Source organism: Strongylocentrotus purpuratus, unplaced genomic scaffold, assembly GCF_000002235.5.
Source record: "Strongylocentrotus purpuratus isolate Spur 01 unplaced genomic scaffold, Spur_5.0 spur5_contig_841, whole genome shotgun sequence".
NCBI classification, from domain to species: domain Eukaryota; kingdom Metazoa; phylum Echinodermata; class Echinoidea; order Camarodonta; family Strongylocentrotidae; genus Strongylocentrotus; species Strongylocentrotus purpuratus.
This window is the reverse complement of record NW_022145548.1, coordinates 147,261-166,105: the sequence shown is the minus strand read 5'-3', so window position 1 is coordinate 166,105 and position 18,845 is coordinate 147,261. Positions and strand designations below refer to the sequence as shown.

The 18,845-nt window shown below is 36.4% G+C and overlaps 1 protein-coding gene across 1 annotated transcript; it reads left to right on the top strand.

Moving 5' to 3' along the window:
* Positions 1-1,312: 1,312 nt before the first annotated feature.
* LOC581579 (phosphatidylserine lipase ABHD16A) lies at positions 1,313-17,818 on the top strand. The gene is made up of 19 exons (XM_781568.5): positions 1,313-1,916; positions 2,631-2,687; positions 3,452-3,518; positions 4,303-4,389; positions 5,307-5,392; positions 6,122-6,186; positions 6,954-7,126; positions 8,073-8,218; positions 8,839-8,902; positions 9,459-9,508; positions 10,443-10,607; positions 11,673-11,736; positions 12,303-12,366; positions 12,782-12,838; positions 13,691-13,753; positions 14,279-14,355; positions 16,019-16,117; positions 17,130-17,176; positions 17,704-17,818. Exons 1-19 carry the CDS (start codon positions 1,848-1,850, stop codon positions 17,800-17,802), a joined length of 1,599 nt encoding a protein of 532 aa, XP_786661.3. The 5' UTR covers positions 1,313-1,847; the 3' UTR covers positions 17,803-17,818.
* Positions 17,819-18,845: the final 1,027 nt, after the last annotated feature.

Sequence of the window (18,845 nt, the reverse complement as noted above, 5' to 3'; positions counted from 1 at the left end):
AATAATTTCTCAGGAGTCCTAACAGCTAGATGAGAGAAAAAAAGAAAAAACACCCCCTTTTTAAAGAAATCTCCGGGTGAAAAGTTAATACACCCCTTTTTTAACAATTCTCGGCCGGACTTTGTCGCACGAAAAGAACCCCTTTACCGGACATTTAGGTAACACGCATGGGGTCCGTCCGTTCTCGGAGTGGGGGGGGGGGGGGCGGGCTAGCAATCGGACATAATTTTGTTGATCTCTAAGATTCAAAGATAGAGAATTGATTCTCTATCTTTGAATAAAATAAATTTCTATCAATAAATAAATAAAATAAATTAATTAATTAATTAAATGAATTAAACTTCAATATTTTAATTTACTATGTCTAGGAGAATTCCGAATTTGTTTTTCGGTTTATTGTTTTTTCTTTCTTATGCCTGTTACATGTACTCTTTTCTAAGTGCCATGAGCACCGAAAGGTGAACCTGTGCGCTATACAAGTAGCCACTATTATTATTATTATTATTATTATCTAAAAAAAAATAATTAAAACCGGCGAAGTTCCAAGAGAACTCCCTCAAGGATTTTTATTTCAATTGTTTTAACTATTATTTGTAATTTATAATGATTTTTGTTCTCATATTGATTAGATCTATAGGTAGAGATAGAAAAAGATAGAGATATGAGAAAGAGAGAGGGGAGAGAGAGAGAGAGAGAGAGAGAGAGAGAGAGAGAGAGAGATAGAGAGGGTGGAGAGAGGGAGAGGCCGGTCGAACAATTACAAGGAGGAGGATGTGAGAGATGGAGAGGGGAAATATCTAGGGAGGGATTGGATTTTTATTTCAATTGTTTTAACTATTATTTGTAATTTATAATGATTTTTGTTCTCATATTGATTAGATCTATAGGTAGAGATAGAAAAAGATAGAGATATGAGAAAGAGAGAGAGGGAGAGAGAGAGAGAGAGAGAGAGAGAGAGAGAGAGAGAGAGAGAGGGTGGAGAGAGGGAGAGAGTCGAACAATTACGAGGAGGAGGATGTGAGAGATGGAGAGGGGAAGTATCTAGGAGCTAGAATTAACAATAAACAAACAGAGGATCGAGGGAATTAACGTGTAAAAAGAAGTATATGGGAAGTGAGTTTGATGTCTGATACAGAGTGGATCGAATATGGCTGTGACTTAACTCCTTAATTTGTGATTCAGTCATCAAAGATATCTCCTTTTCATGCCCTTACAAATTATACCATGGTACTCTTTAAAGAGTACCATGGTATACGTAACCATTGTTTTTTGGTCCAAATTACCATCCACCATGGTTATCGTGCTCAGTTAATTTGTAATAATATTCAATCAACAAATAATGAGAGTATCACAATTATATCTCCTTAAAGTCCTTTGCAATCATCAATTATCACTTCAATAGTATCATAGGACCACACTAAAACAAGATAACTAATTATTTGCAAAGTAGTTTTTTTAAGGGGGACGGGGTCTATGAATGAATTTTAGGAACACATTTTGATCCAAGACTACGCGGAACACACTGATTCGGCCCCAAGTATATCGACCGCTGTAGAGCACGACTAATAATATCGAAGTTTTGAAATACATTTCTTTATCAAATGAGATTTAAATCATATTTTACTGTATAACTAAATAAAGACGTAAATTATCGATACATTTACTCACGCTCACATTCGTTTAAAAGTTAAAACCTTAGAACTAGAAATGGGTCGATTCTTATAATTTGAGTTGTGGTTGGTCGACAGTTTGGACGTTTAGTGTCCTCTCATGCTAACTCTTCTCTTCTCTCTTTCTACTGGAAGTTCTAGCTACAGTACAGGTCTACAGACAATCAAAAAAAGAAAATGGCTTCACTTGTACGGTGTATCTTTGGAGCAAGGCTGTACAGAACGAATTCTCATGGAACAGTTAAGGTAAACATCACAGTATTCTATATTTCTTTCTAAAAAAAATTGTAATAGACTGTGCTGTGATGTGAGCAAGCATTTTATAAGGATGTCCCACATACCGCATTTTGTGTTTGTAAAAATATGGTTAGACAAATTTTAGAGCAATTATTGAATAGTAGCATTAGTGCTACTATTAGTAGCCCTAAGGGCGAGGTGATAATATTAAATATGATATTGATATCACTCAGCCTTAATTGGCACCCATACTGTTCTGCGTAAAGAGTGATGTAAACAAATCTAAAATGCATTCCTAATCACCCATACCGCACCCGATGAAACTTGCACATGCACACTGGCTTCAACAGTAGGGGCGCTGGCCGATGGTCCGAGAATTTAGATCGTCTTCGTTAATGCGGAAAGATGTGTCCTAAAACATAAGGATTGTCCGCATTTTCATGGACAATCCTTATATTTTAGGACGCGATTTGTCCGTGTTTACGAGGATATCCACGTTTTTGTGGACGATCCTCATTCTCGGACCAGCTCGGACTGTTCAAAGTTTGCTTTTTACTGAAAATGTGAGTAAATATCATATTTTCAGCAATATTCTAGACCCTTCGCCATCATCTCCTACACCCTTTAAGTCCTACCTGTAGGTCATTATGCACATATGATTGCTGATTTTGTTTAGATATGCCAGTTAATGATTGATCTTTTGTAATCTTTATTATTCTTTAGGGTCATGATTACCAACCCAATTCTGTTGAGAAGCACAGTGACAATATCATCAAGCTGGTAAGTTAGTTAGAGGTTGAATGAGCCACTTTGAAGATACTGCATGTGCTCATGGGCAGATAAAGGTAGTTTGTACAAAACTGTAATACCCATCAAGATGATTAATGGATATGGTTCATGAAAGTTATGTAATCATTTATGCACCTGCAGTACATTCAATGATACACAGGTGGATTTTTTTTTTTCTTCAAGAGGGCACACAAAAGGTATTCATGAAGCAGCTCCATCACTTTGGCAGTGATTATTCGAAACTGCACAAAGTGGGAAGTCTCTATGTGTAAAAGATCTGTAGATATATGGGGGTCATTTGTACAAGTGCCATCTCCGAGGTGGCTTATTGTATTGAAGAATTGTTATCATACATATGAAGACAGTATCAGAGATGCTCTCCAATTCAAAACATTTCCCTTTCACAGTACATAATGACATAAAAACAGTTGTTTTGAAAGAAAAATTAAAGAGTATCTGAATTATTGGGATTTGGTCATTGTTCATTTGTACCATGAAATTATGTTTTTTGGATTAACTGTTTCATTCACTTAGAGGAAATTTAAAATGTATGTGATAAAAAGAAAATGCTTTTGAAAACATTTTTATTTTTCCTAATCCTCCCCCCCCCCAAAAAAAAAATTGTTTTGGCAATATTACATTTTATTGTGGTTTAGAACTTTGTGGAATATGATGATCCCTATCAACTAAAGAATGGAAAGAAGGAATACAAGATCTTTTTCCTTCCTATTTTTATTTTATTTTTATCTTTTCAGATTTCATTTTGCTGGTCATTTGGATACTACACATCTCCAATAATCTTAACGATCTTGTATCGAAGAGGTAAGAATCTTCAGGGGTCAACAAAAAATGACACACAATACAGATTTAATGCCATAAATAAAAAAAGAAATAAATTAAGGCCATAATGTTATTGAAGAAATATCAAATTAATTATTTGTCAACCAGATAAGATTGTCATCTTGACAGAAAGCTGTTTTAACAGTAAAATATGTGAAATTTTATTTACAAGCAGAATCTAGAATATGTATATTGAAAGATTCTAAACAATCGGTATATAATTTTTAATGAATTATGGAACTAGTGATAATTTCTGAAATGTAGCCATTTATTTTTTAATCAAAAAAAAAATGAACCAAAACAAACAAACGGACATAAGACTTCCAAAGAGGTGTCGTAGTCGAGTGGTTTTATCACTTGACTGGAATTGCAAAGGTTGTGGGTTCTAACCCCGGCATGGCCCTTATGTCTTTGAGCAAGGCATTTCATCTACATTTCTCCTCTCCTGGACACGAATATCGTTGTGGTTGGATCAGCATGTGCACGCCTATAAAAAGGCGACTAGCTGGAATGCTCCCCAGGGAGTGGAGAATGTACCGTAAAGTGCAGAATTGTAGTTGAAACCAGTGACAGGGGTAATAACAATACTACAAGCATCCTTGAAGAGGTTCATCTGATTGGTAGTAATTCAATCTATGGAATACTGCGAGCACTTTGGTCAGATGATAAAAGAAAAGCAGTATATAAGAAACTGGTATTATTATTGTTTTTATTATCATAATGCCTTAATTGATGCATATTTGTGTGATAAATTCAATGTTTTCAGGTTACTTCAGCCTGGATGGGGCTTTGAGTCTTGGAAAGTTTGGTGGCATGGTACTACTTGCATTATGTGGAGCCTACTATGTTCGAGGTAATTTCTTAGATATTGAAATTTGAATTACAGGACTGGCCTAATGAAAAAAGACTAGCATACTTTCAAAAATACCTCCAATTTGTTTAAAGTTGTAATCACTATACGTATATTTCAAATTGGCCGAATCGATCATGTCACTCTGATGTAGTGCGGGACAACTTTCCTATTTGTTCCAACACACACACTAACTAAAATTTATGATTCGGGAGAGTCTTTTCTTTCTATAGGACCTATTTATGATTCAGGAGAGTCTTTTCTTTCTATAGGACCTATCGTAGTGTGCTATCCATAATACATTTTGAGTAGTGCCCCAAAGGAGAAGGCAATGTGCAGAAAAAGACAAATCAATGATATTTTTGTACACGATGTATGGGAGAGTTGTCCATAAATACGTCACAATCCACTGACAAAATTGCGAATTTGAGATTCGTATAGCTTTTGATAGTGATTATTTCAAACATTAAAAACTCTCCTATCATTAATCCGTTTTATTTTAAACTTTCGCCATTCTGTTTATCTGATTTTTCTGCTTCCATACAAAGTGTACATACAAAAGTTGGATAGCCCTTTAATAATACAACAGAATGAAGTGTATGTCTTAGAAAGAAATAAATATACAAATCAGACACCCCATCTTTGACCCCAGTCAAACTAACAACAACAATGACCAAAGAAATAAGTTACGGTACTTCCCCTCAAATGGCCAAGATTTGTTGACATGGGTAATAAAGAAAGAAAAAAATAGATAGAATCATTTAATACTACAGTCTCAAAATTTAAAATAAAACATGGCATTTTAAAGCAGAACAAATATCTTATAAACTGGTCTCTCAGTGTTAATTGGGTATTCTCTCAATGATGCAGGACACTATGAAAGATTGTTTCTGATTAATGTTTTTTTTTTTTTAATTCAGGTTTAGGAAGAGTTAGTAATCCAGAGTATGGTACTTTCATCAGTCTACTGGATGAGATCAATAGGAATGAACAGAGTGAGAAGAGGGTGAGTAAGACTTATCTTTCTCATTAATACAGTGAAACCTGTATATAAAGACCACTCGTGGGAGACTAGAAAAGTGGTCTTTATAGGTACGGTAGGTGGTCTTTGAGTACAAGTTCTTTTAGTACATGTTTCAATGAGAAACTATCTTCAAGGGAAACAAAAAATGTGGTCTTCCTAGACTAGTGGTCTTTCTGTACAGGTGGTCTTTAAAGCAGGTTTGACTGTATACAAATCTGTCTGAAAAGGCCACCGCGAACCTGTCCATAATAATATGATAATAATAATATTCCGCTTTTATAGAGCGCCCAATACATCGATACAAAGATGTGTCTTGTGCTTTACAGATATAGATGAAGGCCACCTCGGGGAAACGGTAAAGGTAGCCACTGTAGAGAGGTGGCCTTTCTAGACAGGTCTTACAACAGATTCTTCTGAGACATAGACTGTTCTATACTACTGAAGACACGTGGCTGTTACAAAGAGATGGCCGCCATGATAGTTTATCGTGCTATTCATGATGATTTTAATACCAAATGGTTACCAAAAAGAATAATGATAATAACAATTTGTGAGAAATTTGGATATGGACATATTTGCATTTGATTTCTAAGTAAGATATTTCACTGTAACAAAGGTATTAAACTTCATGCTTGTTTCAGTCAGTGTTGCAATGAGTCTTGGATCAATTGATCAAATACTAAATACTTTTGATTTTTTTTTTTTTTTCAGAAAGAGTTGCAGATCTATGATTTCGAATTCGCTGCTTGGCCAGTCGATTATCAGTGGAGTGAAAGGTATATAATGAATACACACATGCAATGTTTATTTTTAACAATATTATCATTGTATTTTTGTGAAACAATAGGCGGTGATACAATGACAGTTAACTCTCAATAACTCATAGTCACACAAGTCCAATCAATTTTTTGTACCAAACTCATGCAAGATATGTGTTATTTACACTTTCTAAGTTTTATTTGCAGTCCCAACAGTTTTGACTTGTGCTGCAGAGTTAATTTTATTGAGAGTTAACTGTACATGTCATTTGTGAGAAATTGATTATGCGCCGCTAAAGCTATATGACTTGCAAAGTAATGACCATCTTTTGTTATGCCTCTAGTTATGGGGAATATGAGTGTTACTGTAGCACAGTTCTCCTGACTATATTGTGTTTGATGTTCAGGAATTTAAAAAAGGACAAGCTTTAAAATTCTTAAATTGGCAGAGATTGCATTGTTTATCAATAAAATTTGGCAATTTTTCTACTTTTTGACAACATTCTTGCCAATGTATATTGTGTTCAGATACATTGAATTTTATTTTAACGAGATAGCAATAAGAGAAAATATTATTGTTGCCAATTTTGAAGAACAATATGTGATCAATTTTAATAGCCCTAAAGATAAACCCTTTCCTGAAAGGGTAACTCTTCATACAGAAACATGAGTTAACTATAAAAATGAATGCAGTGTGTGCAGTAATTGATCCTCATGCTAATGAACCCCATACAGTCCGCTCACACCTTATTGTAATCGGCTTATTTTCATTTGCTACCATTCAGTGCCAGCCAGCCGCTGTGGAAGGACCAGTCCTCTCCAGGCTCCCAGAGATCCCGGGGTGCTGTTGAATGGCTTGGTGGGTTGCCATGCCAACTGCTTGGTTACCTGGCCATTCACAGCTTTGGGTGCAGGATAGTGTATCCAGGAAGCACAGCTCTGCTCAATGCAGCGATAGGTATGTAAAAATCCTGTTATCTTTTACAGGTCTCCACTTCTTATCTCCATTTGCTCAGACGATGAAATATTTCATGAATTGTTCCTTCCTATTCTGAAGCTCTTCATTCATTCTGAGATCATTCATTGATTTCCAACATTTTATTCAACTACTGTCATCTCAGCTTTCTGTCATACCCTTTCAGTCTACCATGTGCCTTCTTTCCTCTCTCTCTCTCTCTCTCCAATTCATCTCTACTCTTTCCCACCTTTTCTTTCTCTCTTCCCGCCTCCTATTCTCATTTTCCGCCTCCTCTTCTCTTTCCTCTAGTTATCTTTCTCTCTTCTGGAATTGATCTTAGAAAGTATGTCGAAAGTACAAAGTAATATCTTTATAACGCTAATCGTTCCTTACATTTTCCATAGATCGTGCAATTCTTTTTTTGGTGTGTTTGTTTATCTGAACCTACGCGCATCAATTTATTCAATGTTATTATTACGCCTCTGACTTCATTTAGTATTATTATTGTTCAGTTTAAAATAAAAATGTGTTATATTCTTATTTATAGATTGCAGCTACTTTAAAAATATCCTCAATTGCACTGAATTGGAAACAAAACTTCCAACAGTGCTACTTTCAGACACACACTTAAAAAAATACAAAATCTCCTGAAAACAAGTGCGTCTTTCACGAAACTTTGAAGACAGCAACAGATGAGGTGTTTGTTATGTCTAATGGTAGAGAGACAAGAAAAGTGGTCTTTATTGGCAGGTGGTTTTTATTTACAGGTTCCTCTAGTACATTTTTCAGTGAGAAACTATTTTCAAGGGAAACACAAAATGTGGTCTTTGTAGACGAGTGGTCTTTCTATACAGGTGGTCTTTCTATACAGGTGGTCGATAAAAGCAGGTTCAACCGTACTTCTTTCACCCTTCTATGTCCTCTCCCTGTTCCCCTGTCCACTCAGGTTCTCAACTTCTTCTCGGGAGGATGAAACTGGTTGAGAAGGACCACGGGAAGAGAGCTAAACTCAGGACCAAGGATGGCAACTCTATCGACACCATGTTTGTAGACAGGAGACTCAAGACGGTATTCCCCAATGGACAAAAACTGGTACGGTATTGAAAGAATACATGAACAGTAAAACTTGACATTTGATGTACCTCTTCAAGATAAAGTTGAGGTCTGGGCATGCGATTGCAATGTGAAAGAAACGTTGTGGAATCAATCCAAAAAGGTTGATCATCTAGCATATAAGTATTGGTGTGTACCTCAAGGTTCTGGAATCATCAAAATGATAGGAAATCTGGCCCAGTCTGGGTGAAGTTACAAGCGCTGTACACAGTAAGATGCATATGGGACTACACGAACATGTGGCATAAAAATCTGGCCCGATTGTTATGATGTTACATGCCTTATTTAGAATATTAAGGCATTTGAAGAGCCATGCTTTTCAGAGAACATTTTTTATCTGATGTTCTTCCACACTTGCATAATAGAATGATAACGCTCGCAAATTATTTTTCACCTCTTCCCAGATTTCAACCTTCTCTTTAAGACCAGGGTTATTTGTTTTTCTATATTTTCTTCTTACTCGTCCGTTTGCCCATGAGATGACAGATAAAAGTTTTTTGAGGTTCATTTTATACATTCGTGCTATACACAAATTATATATTAGGTGGTTGGTACACTTTAAAATCATCTCTTATGCCGTCTTATTTTTTGCTATGTAGGTGATTACGAGTGAAGGAAATGCAGGATTTTACGAGATAGGGTGCATGGAGACACCCCTCAAAGGTGAGTTGTTGTTGTTTACATGATGAGTTCTTTTGATGAACTTGATCTTGACCTTGTAAAAAGAACTTTGATTATCGCTGATAAATAAATTCTGATATTAATAGGCTTACTTTAGCATGCACACAGAGATAAGTGCACTTACCTCTAGACGCACGTATGCCCAGTGCTACGCAAGTATAGGCCCACACACAGTAACAGCACTAACCTCTGCACGCACTCGCGCGCATCATGTACTTAAAATGTGTTGGATAGTACTGGAAACTATTGCATGCTTTTTCATTGAAAACGTGGGATAGTCTCAGTAAATTAATTACATGTGACCACGTTTTACCAATCAATTGATTAGGATCTAGGAGTGAGTTGGATGTGATAGAATTTAATTAAAGAAAGTGATTTTTTTTTCAAATGATGAAGGACATAGTGTAACAAGGAAGTTATAGTTGCAAAGAACTTGTATGTGGTAGATGTAGCTAGATTCAGAGAGTTATTTTACTGATGAGGACTTTTGTGAATTCTCGTTTTGCTAAACCCGAAAGATTTTCTCTCTGTTTTGTAGCTGGATATTCTGTGCTTGGATGGAACCACCCTGGATTTGGAGGGAGTACCGTAAGTTCATATCCTCCTCCTCTTCTTAAAAGTAAAGACCAGTTCTGGTCATGCGATTGCATTGTGAAAGAAACGTTTTGGAATCATCAAAATGATAAGAAATTTGGCCCAGTCTTGGTAAAGTTACAAGTACTGTACACAGAAAGATGTATATGGGACTACGCGATAAATTATTATATCTTTCCGGACTGGATAGATATAATAATTTACCAAAATTATCAATTAGTAGGCGGTTTCCCGGAAAAATTTGTATGATCCCGTATTAGTCAAAACATATTCTTTCACATGATTGGTAATAAGAGCTTCCATTTCATTTTTTGAGAGGGGGGGGGGGGCATTTCCAAACTGATCTATATCTTTAAACCCTGTCTGTACTTACTTCTTCATCTTTGCTTCTCTTTGTCACTTTAATTATCCTTCCTTTATTGTTCTCCCATCAGTATCTTCTATTCATTTGATTGCTTTAACGTTCTACTCTGATCAGACCACCTCAAGAATGAAAGGCGGACTGGTCAAATTAGGGCGGTTAGATGTAACCTTCAATGCTTCACATTCTCAAGAAACGTAAATGGGTACAAATTAATTTTTCACATACTTAAAAAATTACAAAACGTGGTATTAAAGGGTATGAATAATTTTGTTGTATGTATATACACATCAAATGTAGTAGGCAAATATTTTTTTTAATTTGAACTACACTCTTGGTCAGCTGGGTTTGCACCTATTTCACAAAGCCTTTTTTCAATGACAAATGACAAAATTCAGTGACAAATCTGCTAATGACCAATCAGAAGCAAGGATTTCAGTAGCTTATAACAAAAACTGTTATTTGTCATTGATGACAAGTTTTGTGAAACTCCCCCTTGATGTATAATCTCTTGGAAATATTGACAATAAATCTCCCCTCCCAATTCTCGCCACATCCTTATTTTAGGGGTCACCGTTTCCCGAGTCTGAAGGCAACGCCATTGCAGCGGTTATGCAGTACGCAGTGGACGAGCTTGGCTTTGCGTACGATGACATCAGTCTGTTTGCCTGGTCTATAGGAGGATTCGCTACGTCATGGGCGGCCATGAATTATCCGCAGCTTTCATTTGTTGTAAGTTGCTTCTCGGTTTGTTTGTTTTTACCAAAGTGGTAGGGTGTTGAGTTTGTTGCTTTTGGTTTTGCCTCTGATGGGGAACATCAACTGTTTGAGGATGATAATGGAAAATGAAAAGAATTACAATGATGAAGATGGTGTTTATGATGAAAGTGATGGTGATGATAAAGGGGATGAGGAGGAGGAGAAAGATCATGATTGTGATGAATATGATAGTATGAATATGAATTATCCACAGCTTTCATTTGTTGTAAGTTGCTTCTCGGTTTGTTTTTTAACAAAGTAGAAGGGTGTTGAGTTTGTTGCTTTTTGGTTTTGCTGCTGATGGCGGACACCATCTGTTTGATGATGATAATAGAAAATGAAAAGAGATACAGAAGAAGCTCCTTGATGTGTAGTGATGACAATGATGAAGATGGTGTTTATGATAAAAGTGATGATGATTATAATAACGGTGATGAGGATGATGAGGAGGAGAATGATCATGATTGTATTGAATGTGATAATGATCATGATCACAATCTGTTATTAAACATGACTGTGTTAAGTTGGGGTTGTTAAACAAAGCCATGATAACCACGGTCGCAACAGACATGGGGGTTCACCAAATTTAAGTTTATCTCTTTATGGCCCAAATTTATAAATGACGATGTAACACTGGTTGAATTTCAAGCCTATTAAAGCCCCACTACACTAATTTGGCCAGGAGGGATTAGACCTCACTGTAAGGTCACTGACAGGTGGTTACCTCATCAAATCAAATCTCAATTAACATAAGAAAAATGGGATCATGGGGGACCAACGGGCACCAATTAGGCATTGTTTACCCTATAGAGGGCACAGAAGTGCAGTGGGGCTTTAAAGTGACCCTTATCATCGTACTGCAAAAGCAACAGCGCCAGCTACGACATAGGTCTGAAGAATCTGCAGCACGGCAAGTTAAAGTTTACCAAAACAGGGTGTTTTTTCACTGATTGTGAAGAAAGAACTATTTCTTTTCAAAAGTTTTATTTCTATTTTGATGATAACTTGACTTTTTTATCTGTTTGTTTCCCCTTATAGATTGTAGATGCAACGTTTGATGATCTTATACCTCTTGCTATAGCTAAGATGCCGCAAAGTTTGTGTAAGTAATTTCTATTCAGTCAAAACATTGTTATTATACGTCCATGAGCTCGAAAAGTCTTGATGTTATGTAATGTTTGGTTATGTTTATTCTCTTGATGTTGTTCATTTCAATATTAATAAAGCACTAAAATACTTGTGATACATTAATTTAAAGCATACTGTTCCTTTCTACTACATGTTCATACATGTACAAAGAAAAAAGAAAGAATTAATATTTCTTGTAGTACAGTACTGTCTAAGTAAGAAGGAATGTTTACAGGCAAAGATTCCAAAGATATTTAGAAACATGATTAGAAATTTAGCTTACAGTTATAGCTATTAAGTATATGTAGAACAATTTTAAAATGTATGGTAGTGCCTCAAATCAAGTCAATCGCTAAATATCTTTTTGTAGCAATAGGAAATCATGTTTTTGAAGTTTAATCTCTCTGAAGATTCGTAATCACATCCAGAAAACTGTTAATACTGTATACTGCGGTACCTGACTGACATGGCATTATAGAACCTGTGTATCAGTGATATACTTTTCGATTTATTGTTGTTGTTTGTTTGTTTTTTCTTTAGCATATTTTGTTGCTTCAACAATAAAGACATACATGAACATGAAGATAGCAGACAACCTTAGCAAGTAAGTTGAAATAGAAAACACAATATTCATGGAACTTTAGTTGAATCATGAATGGAAAAATGATTGTAATAAATTATTGGTCAGATAAATTGCTGTTTTCATTTGCTGACAAATTTAACTGGTGTGATGCACTTAAATTGTTTTTTTCTTATGCTGTTTTTTGTTCTATTATAATATGTGAAAATGTTGTGAAAGAAAGAAATAAAATGAACCTTGAACCTTGAACCTTGATTAACAAACTGCCACAAAGGGAAATATTTTTAGATATTTAAAAGGACTCTTTCCTAGCTATTTTTATTTGTTTTATTACTCATGTTACTATTCTATCTGTCTATTATGAAGGGATAATTTTTTTAAAGTTTTCTGAAGAATTTCTATGTTTTCATGTCTCCTATTTGCTTTTTGTTTGGTGCAGCTACAAGGGTCCCCTGAGGATAGTTAGAAGAACAAAGGATGAAATCATTATAACATCGTAAGTAGTTGAAGGCTCATTCAGATATGACCCGGTAAACCGCCGCAAAATATTACAACTTTTTTTTTCACTTGTAAATGAATGACAAATGCAGGTAACAGAGATCGTTCCGAGTATCGACTGAGTTCTGTGCTATAATGTGTTAGATGAGCAAGTGTGCGCTTGCAAAAATGACGCCTGGCAGGAATGCTCCCCAGGGAGTGGAGAATGTGCATACATTGTGTGTGGTTAAGCCTGAATCCGATGACCGGGGTAATAATATATCTGTAAAGCCCATTTGAGAGGGCCTGCGGTCCTGAAATGCGCTATAAAAGAACGAACTATTATTATCATTTATAAGATACAGAAAAGCAATGTGTATTACACTTCACGTCTTTATTAAAGACCGCCATGGTTTTACCACGTCATATCTCAACAAGACCTTCGATCCTAGATGTCAATGAAATTATTGATAGCTATGTTTAACAGCTTCAAAATATGGAAATTAATACCCTTTCATTCATACAGTTCAAATTATGAAGGGATTATTTTTAACTGGAAATTGTTGCAGTGTGTATTTTAAATTTTGAATGTTCTCATCAATTTCTTTTCAGACAAATTAGTTCATTGCTGGCTTCCCGAAGTTCGCACAGGAAATTCATTCAATTCAATCCAGCAATTATGTCAGATAAAATAATGTTTAGAATATTCGTACAAATGGAAATGGTTTCTAAAAATTTGAATTGTAGGTCAATTGGAATCTCTGTATGTGCTGTCTGAAAGAAAAAAATGTTTCCTTCATAATCCCAAAAGGATGTACCGGTATTTAAGATATTTTCCTGATCGACTCTTTATACATTTTTTTTCTTTCAGTGAATTTCCTGATGTAGCATATAACAGAGGGAATGATCTCCTAATCAAGATATTACAATCAAGGTATAGATTATGTGTGTATTGTTACATGTTGTCTTGAGCAATCGCATCGCTAAAAAGCACATGTTTTTAGCGTGTGTGTATGATCATTTCAAGTGATTATTCTTTTCATCTTTTATTGTTTGTTGATATTAATTAAACTCTTAAATATTGGTAAGATTGTTTGGATTTGTTGGTAAATGATCACATGATGAACTGTATATCTATCTATACCACATGTATTATGGTACGATAGCAGATGTTGAGATAAAACTATTGTTATTGTTGTTCTTATTTAGTTATTATTATCATAATTATTTGAAGCTAGAGGAAAACAGTTCCACAATAGATGATGTACAATGCACAGAACCAGGTGTTGGTGATTCAAATCTAAAAAATCTGTCTGTATAATGCATCTTGCATTTTTTTCCCCTTTTTTTTATAAATTAAAGAATTGAATAAGGAAACAATATACATGTAAATTATGATGCAGTTTAGATCAAAATCATGATATCATTAGATGTTTTACACCTTTGAAATTTGTTACAGGTATCCAAAGCTGTTAGATGAAGAGGTGACAAAAGTTTTGAGGCAATTCATCAGCATTACAGATCAACTAAGCATGTGTAAGTACTGTAGTCTACCTATCAATGACATTTTTTCTGTGTATTGTTTTTAAAATGTAGTAAAAAGACCTGAAAGGTAGGAAATAATAGACTATTCGACTACAACTGTGGAAATGCATGTTTTTTTATATTTCTCTGACATTTTGTAATCATAAATATTTGAGCCAAGATTAGACTAATTTAAGATGATGTAATGTTTGTTATATACCTCACTTAAGAAATCCAGCTATCTGATTAGTCGAAATTGCATTCATAAACTTTAACTATTCCTGTAAAATTCTCGGTAAAATTCCAAACCCATGTAATAGTTATAAAAAATAGTTCTAAAATCTCAGTAACCATGGTTACCGGGAAAATAGTTCAGTCTTGGTGAAATACCCATAGGTTTACATGTTAAAAAATGGTCTGAGCGATCGAGGATACCGTACGTGTGCAAAGAATTGGTCAGTAATTTTAATACAATTTAATCTCTCGATCTTACCGACAATTTTATCTTGCATTGTTGACATGAAGACGAAAATAAACTTCCAAAAACAACATCTGCCGATAGATCTTGATCTAAGTTCGTGCCAATATGCATTGCAAAAGTAAAAGAAGGGCCCGTTTAATGGAGCTGCCGCGAAGCATCCAGCACGCGAAGCCGTTTTCAATCCATTTTAATGTATACATGTATATCAGAGAAAACTGCTAGGTATGGTAACAGTGCGCGATGGCCGAGCGGTCTAAGGCGGTGATTTTACTTACATCACCATTTGTATGCAAGAGATCGAATCCTATCTTTGACAAAAGTTTTTTTTATTTTTTATTTTTTAGTCTACTCTCAAAGATACGCTCATAAAAAACAACCGTGCAAATAAACTAGATAAAGGCCAAGGTGGTGTCATAAGTTGACTCTTTTTTTTCGGCATATAAAAGTATTAATGACTGCTTTAATATTCGAGAAATAGTTGTTTTTATACGCTCTCGGGAAGGTTACCATTGGGCTATTGCCCTTGAGCGTATAAAAACAACTATTTCTCTCAAAGCAGTCATTAATACTATATTATCCCAGTGATTCAATGGCTGTTGTATTTAATAATTGGATTAAAGTATAAAACCAACATTTTGTTTGATTTGTAATATAACTTTATTGCTTAAATCCTGTTTTGCAATCTTATTGATAACATTGATATTAGGGGGAGATGATTCCACATAATTTAAGGATCAGACTTTCACCTCACGCTAAAATACAAATACTTGAAAGCATTTGTAAGCAAGAAAAATAACTAGGTTTTACACATACTGGGTGCTTTAATTGATCTCCCAGTCACAAACTTACATCAGCAGGGCCCCTGCGCAATATTAACATATTTCTAATATGAATATTCATAAGATCTGTAGTGAAAAGTATTCTTGTTTACTCTGTGGAGTGATCTTTGCATTTTCTTGTAAATGTACTATGCTTCCTTGGAGAAATTTCAATTATTTAAACATATTTGTGGCTTACACCCAGTAAATAAGATTGATTGATCGATCTGTAATTGAAAAACAAGTCAGAAAAAATCTTGGAAGCAGCGGGACTTGAACCTGCATCTACTGCTTGGCGGGCAGCGACTCTAGCACCAGGCCATCACTATTCCATGATGCATTGTTGAGATATCTTTTCATTTTGTCTCTCTTACAGTATCCATGTATTCAGCGTTTGACGTAGAAGACTCCGCCTGCTTACGGGTTCTTAAAGACTATGCTGAGAAGCACTCTACCAAGTTCCCCATGCTCATAGGTAATACAGTTAAACCTGCTTTAGCGACAACCTGTAAAGAAAGACCACCTGTCTATAAAGACCACATTTCTTGTCTCCCTTGAATGGTCTTGATATACAGGTTTTGCTGTACCATAGCGTGTAAAGAAAGAACACCTGTCTATAAAGACCACATTTTCTGTTTCCCTTGAATATTGTTTTTCATTTATGTTTTGCCATTGAAATGTGTACTAAATGAACCTCTACAAAATGAACCTCTACATAACAACCACCTGCCCATAAAGACCACTTGTCTTGTCTCCCTTGAATGGTCTTAATGTACAGGTTTCAATGGACCATAGCATATTGAGAGAGATAGTTGTGACACGCCTACATGGACACGATCAAAGGTCAATTCATGGAGCTTCAAATAGTTTCCTCCCATAGAGATTGTACTTGGGAAGAAACTACAGCGTATTGGGAGCTCCATGTATGGACCTTGATCACGTACATGTTGGTGTGTCGCAACTATCTCTCTCTCTCAATCCGCTATGGGTGATACCATCTTTTTCATTATCCTGACCAATTGAGATTGATTTTCTAGGCTTAACTTATTTTTAAGCCCTTGTGTGATAAGGTTCTAAAGCAATTTTTCAGTCATTGTAAAACTGCTTGCTGTCAGAGGATAGAAACGGGATTGTTAGGTCAGTGACTTCGAACAAAAAAGGGGATTTTCTTACAGAAATTTCTTGATGGATACTTTGGCATCTATAGACATATTAATTTTTCCCCCTCCAATCGAGGGGCCCTAGGTCTTGAGCGATTTTGTTGTGATTAGGATGATTGTGAAATTTACAATCAGAGTTTCTATTTTCTGCAGAATCACCCTGTCAGAATGGCTTCGGGAAAGTTTCAAATTTAATTCATATTTCAAATCACATAATACAATAAATACTAAGCCTCATTCTAATATGTCTGTGAATGGGATACCGCCTTTTTATGCTGTTTCCTATGATGATGTTGTTCAAAAATTATATTTGCTTCATTTTTTCAGGTGAAGACATGACTCATGCAAGGAAGGTGCAATTGACTTTGTACTTGGTGAGTTGAAAATACTTTTTTTTATTAATTTGACATGATCTATTAATTTAAAAAAGTCTTTGCAGTCATAACAACTCAATTTTGATATTTTTTTGGAGCAATTATTATATCAATTAATAAATACTGAGATTATGTACAGCTTTATATATCTCATATTCATCAGAGAATCTTTGTTATTTTTGGGAGGATAACTTAAAAACGTGTTGTCAACGAATCTTTCTCAGTTAAACTTTAGGGCCTGGGTGGACATAAAGGTCAGAGGTCATATCTACGGATCTTGCAATATAGGGATTTCAATAGCAATACATGTACCCGCACAATGTTTTGGATGTCGTTTGTGTGTCATCAAATGTAAGTCTTATGATGATGATGAATAGATTGAAGGTTATATAGGTCACTTAAGTTAAAAATCCTTCTACAATCATTGCTCGAAAACTGTAACTGTGGAAAGAACTGTTATATCCCATGTGATGAATTCAACATATTTTCTGTATTCTTTATTTTCTTCTTTGTTTTGCTCTTTTCAGAGCACAAAGTACATGACAGACTTTGACTCCACTCACTGTTCCCCCCTGCCAGCGTCTTACTTCCTACCCCCATGGTCTCTGGACGATGAGATGAATTGATAGCCGCCTCCTCCCCACCCCTTGCTTCACGCTCGGTGGCAAAACCTTGCCCCTCTTCCTACCCCCATGGTCTCTGGATGATGAGATGAATTGATAGCCCCCCCCCCACCCCTGGTTCACCCTCGGTGGCAAAACCTTGCCCCTCTTCCTACCCCCATGGTCTCTGGATGATGAGATGAATTGATAGCCCCCCCCCCCCCCACCCCTGGTTCACCCTCGGTGGCAAAACCTTGCCCCTCTTCCTACCCCCATGGTCTCTGGACGACGAGATGAATTTATAGCCCCCCCCCCCCCACCCCTGGTTCACCCTCGATGGCAAAACCTTGCCCCTCTTCCTACCCCCATGGAGTCTGGACGATGAGATGAATTGATAGCCCCCTCCCCCGCCCCCCTCCCCTTGCTTCACTCTTGGTGGCAAAACCTCGCCCCTCTTCCTACCCCCATGGACTTTGGACGACGAGATGAATGGATAGCCCCCTCCCCCACCCCCCTCCCTCCCCCTCCATTCTTGTTTCACTCTCGGTGGCAAAACCTCGCCCCCCTCTTAACACACTCGCCAGGATCAATTACAGTACCATCTTACCCAATTTTGGCGAGATGAAATCAGTGCCCCCCCCCCTCCCCTTATTGCTTAGTTTCAGTCACGCATTCGCTTCTCTAAGCACACCATGAAAGGATCTTGCTGAGATGAAATAAGGCTACCCTCTCTCCACTTTGGGTCACTATCCTTGCTTCTCTCAAATCACCCAGCATATTACTTCCAACCTCTGGGGGCTGTGGATAATGAGATGAAGTATAATTACCCCTCCCCCACCTCCCTCCCCTCCACTCCAATCACTGTCAGTCGCACATCCGACCCTCTAGCACGCCGCTGCGAGGATGTCGTATCTCAATGGACCGTTGTGATGAGATGCAAAGAGCAGCCCCTTATCCCTTACCCATTTCCTTGAGGTTTGTATCATCAGTTTGCTGAAATAGTACGAAAATAGACTGGATCTAAGAGCTTCGTGTTGGGGCTGGCAGCATGCACAGAGACTGAGTAA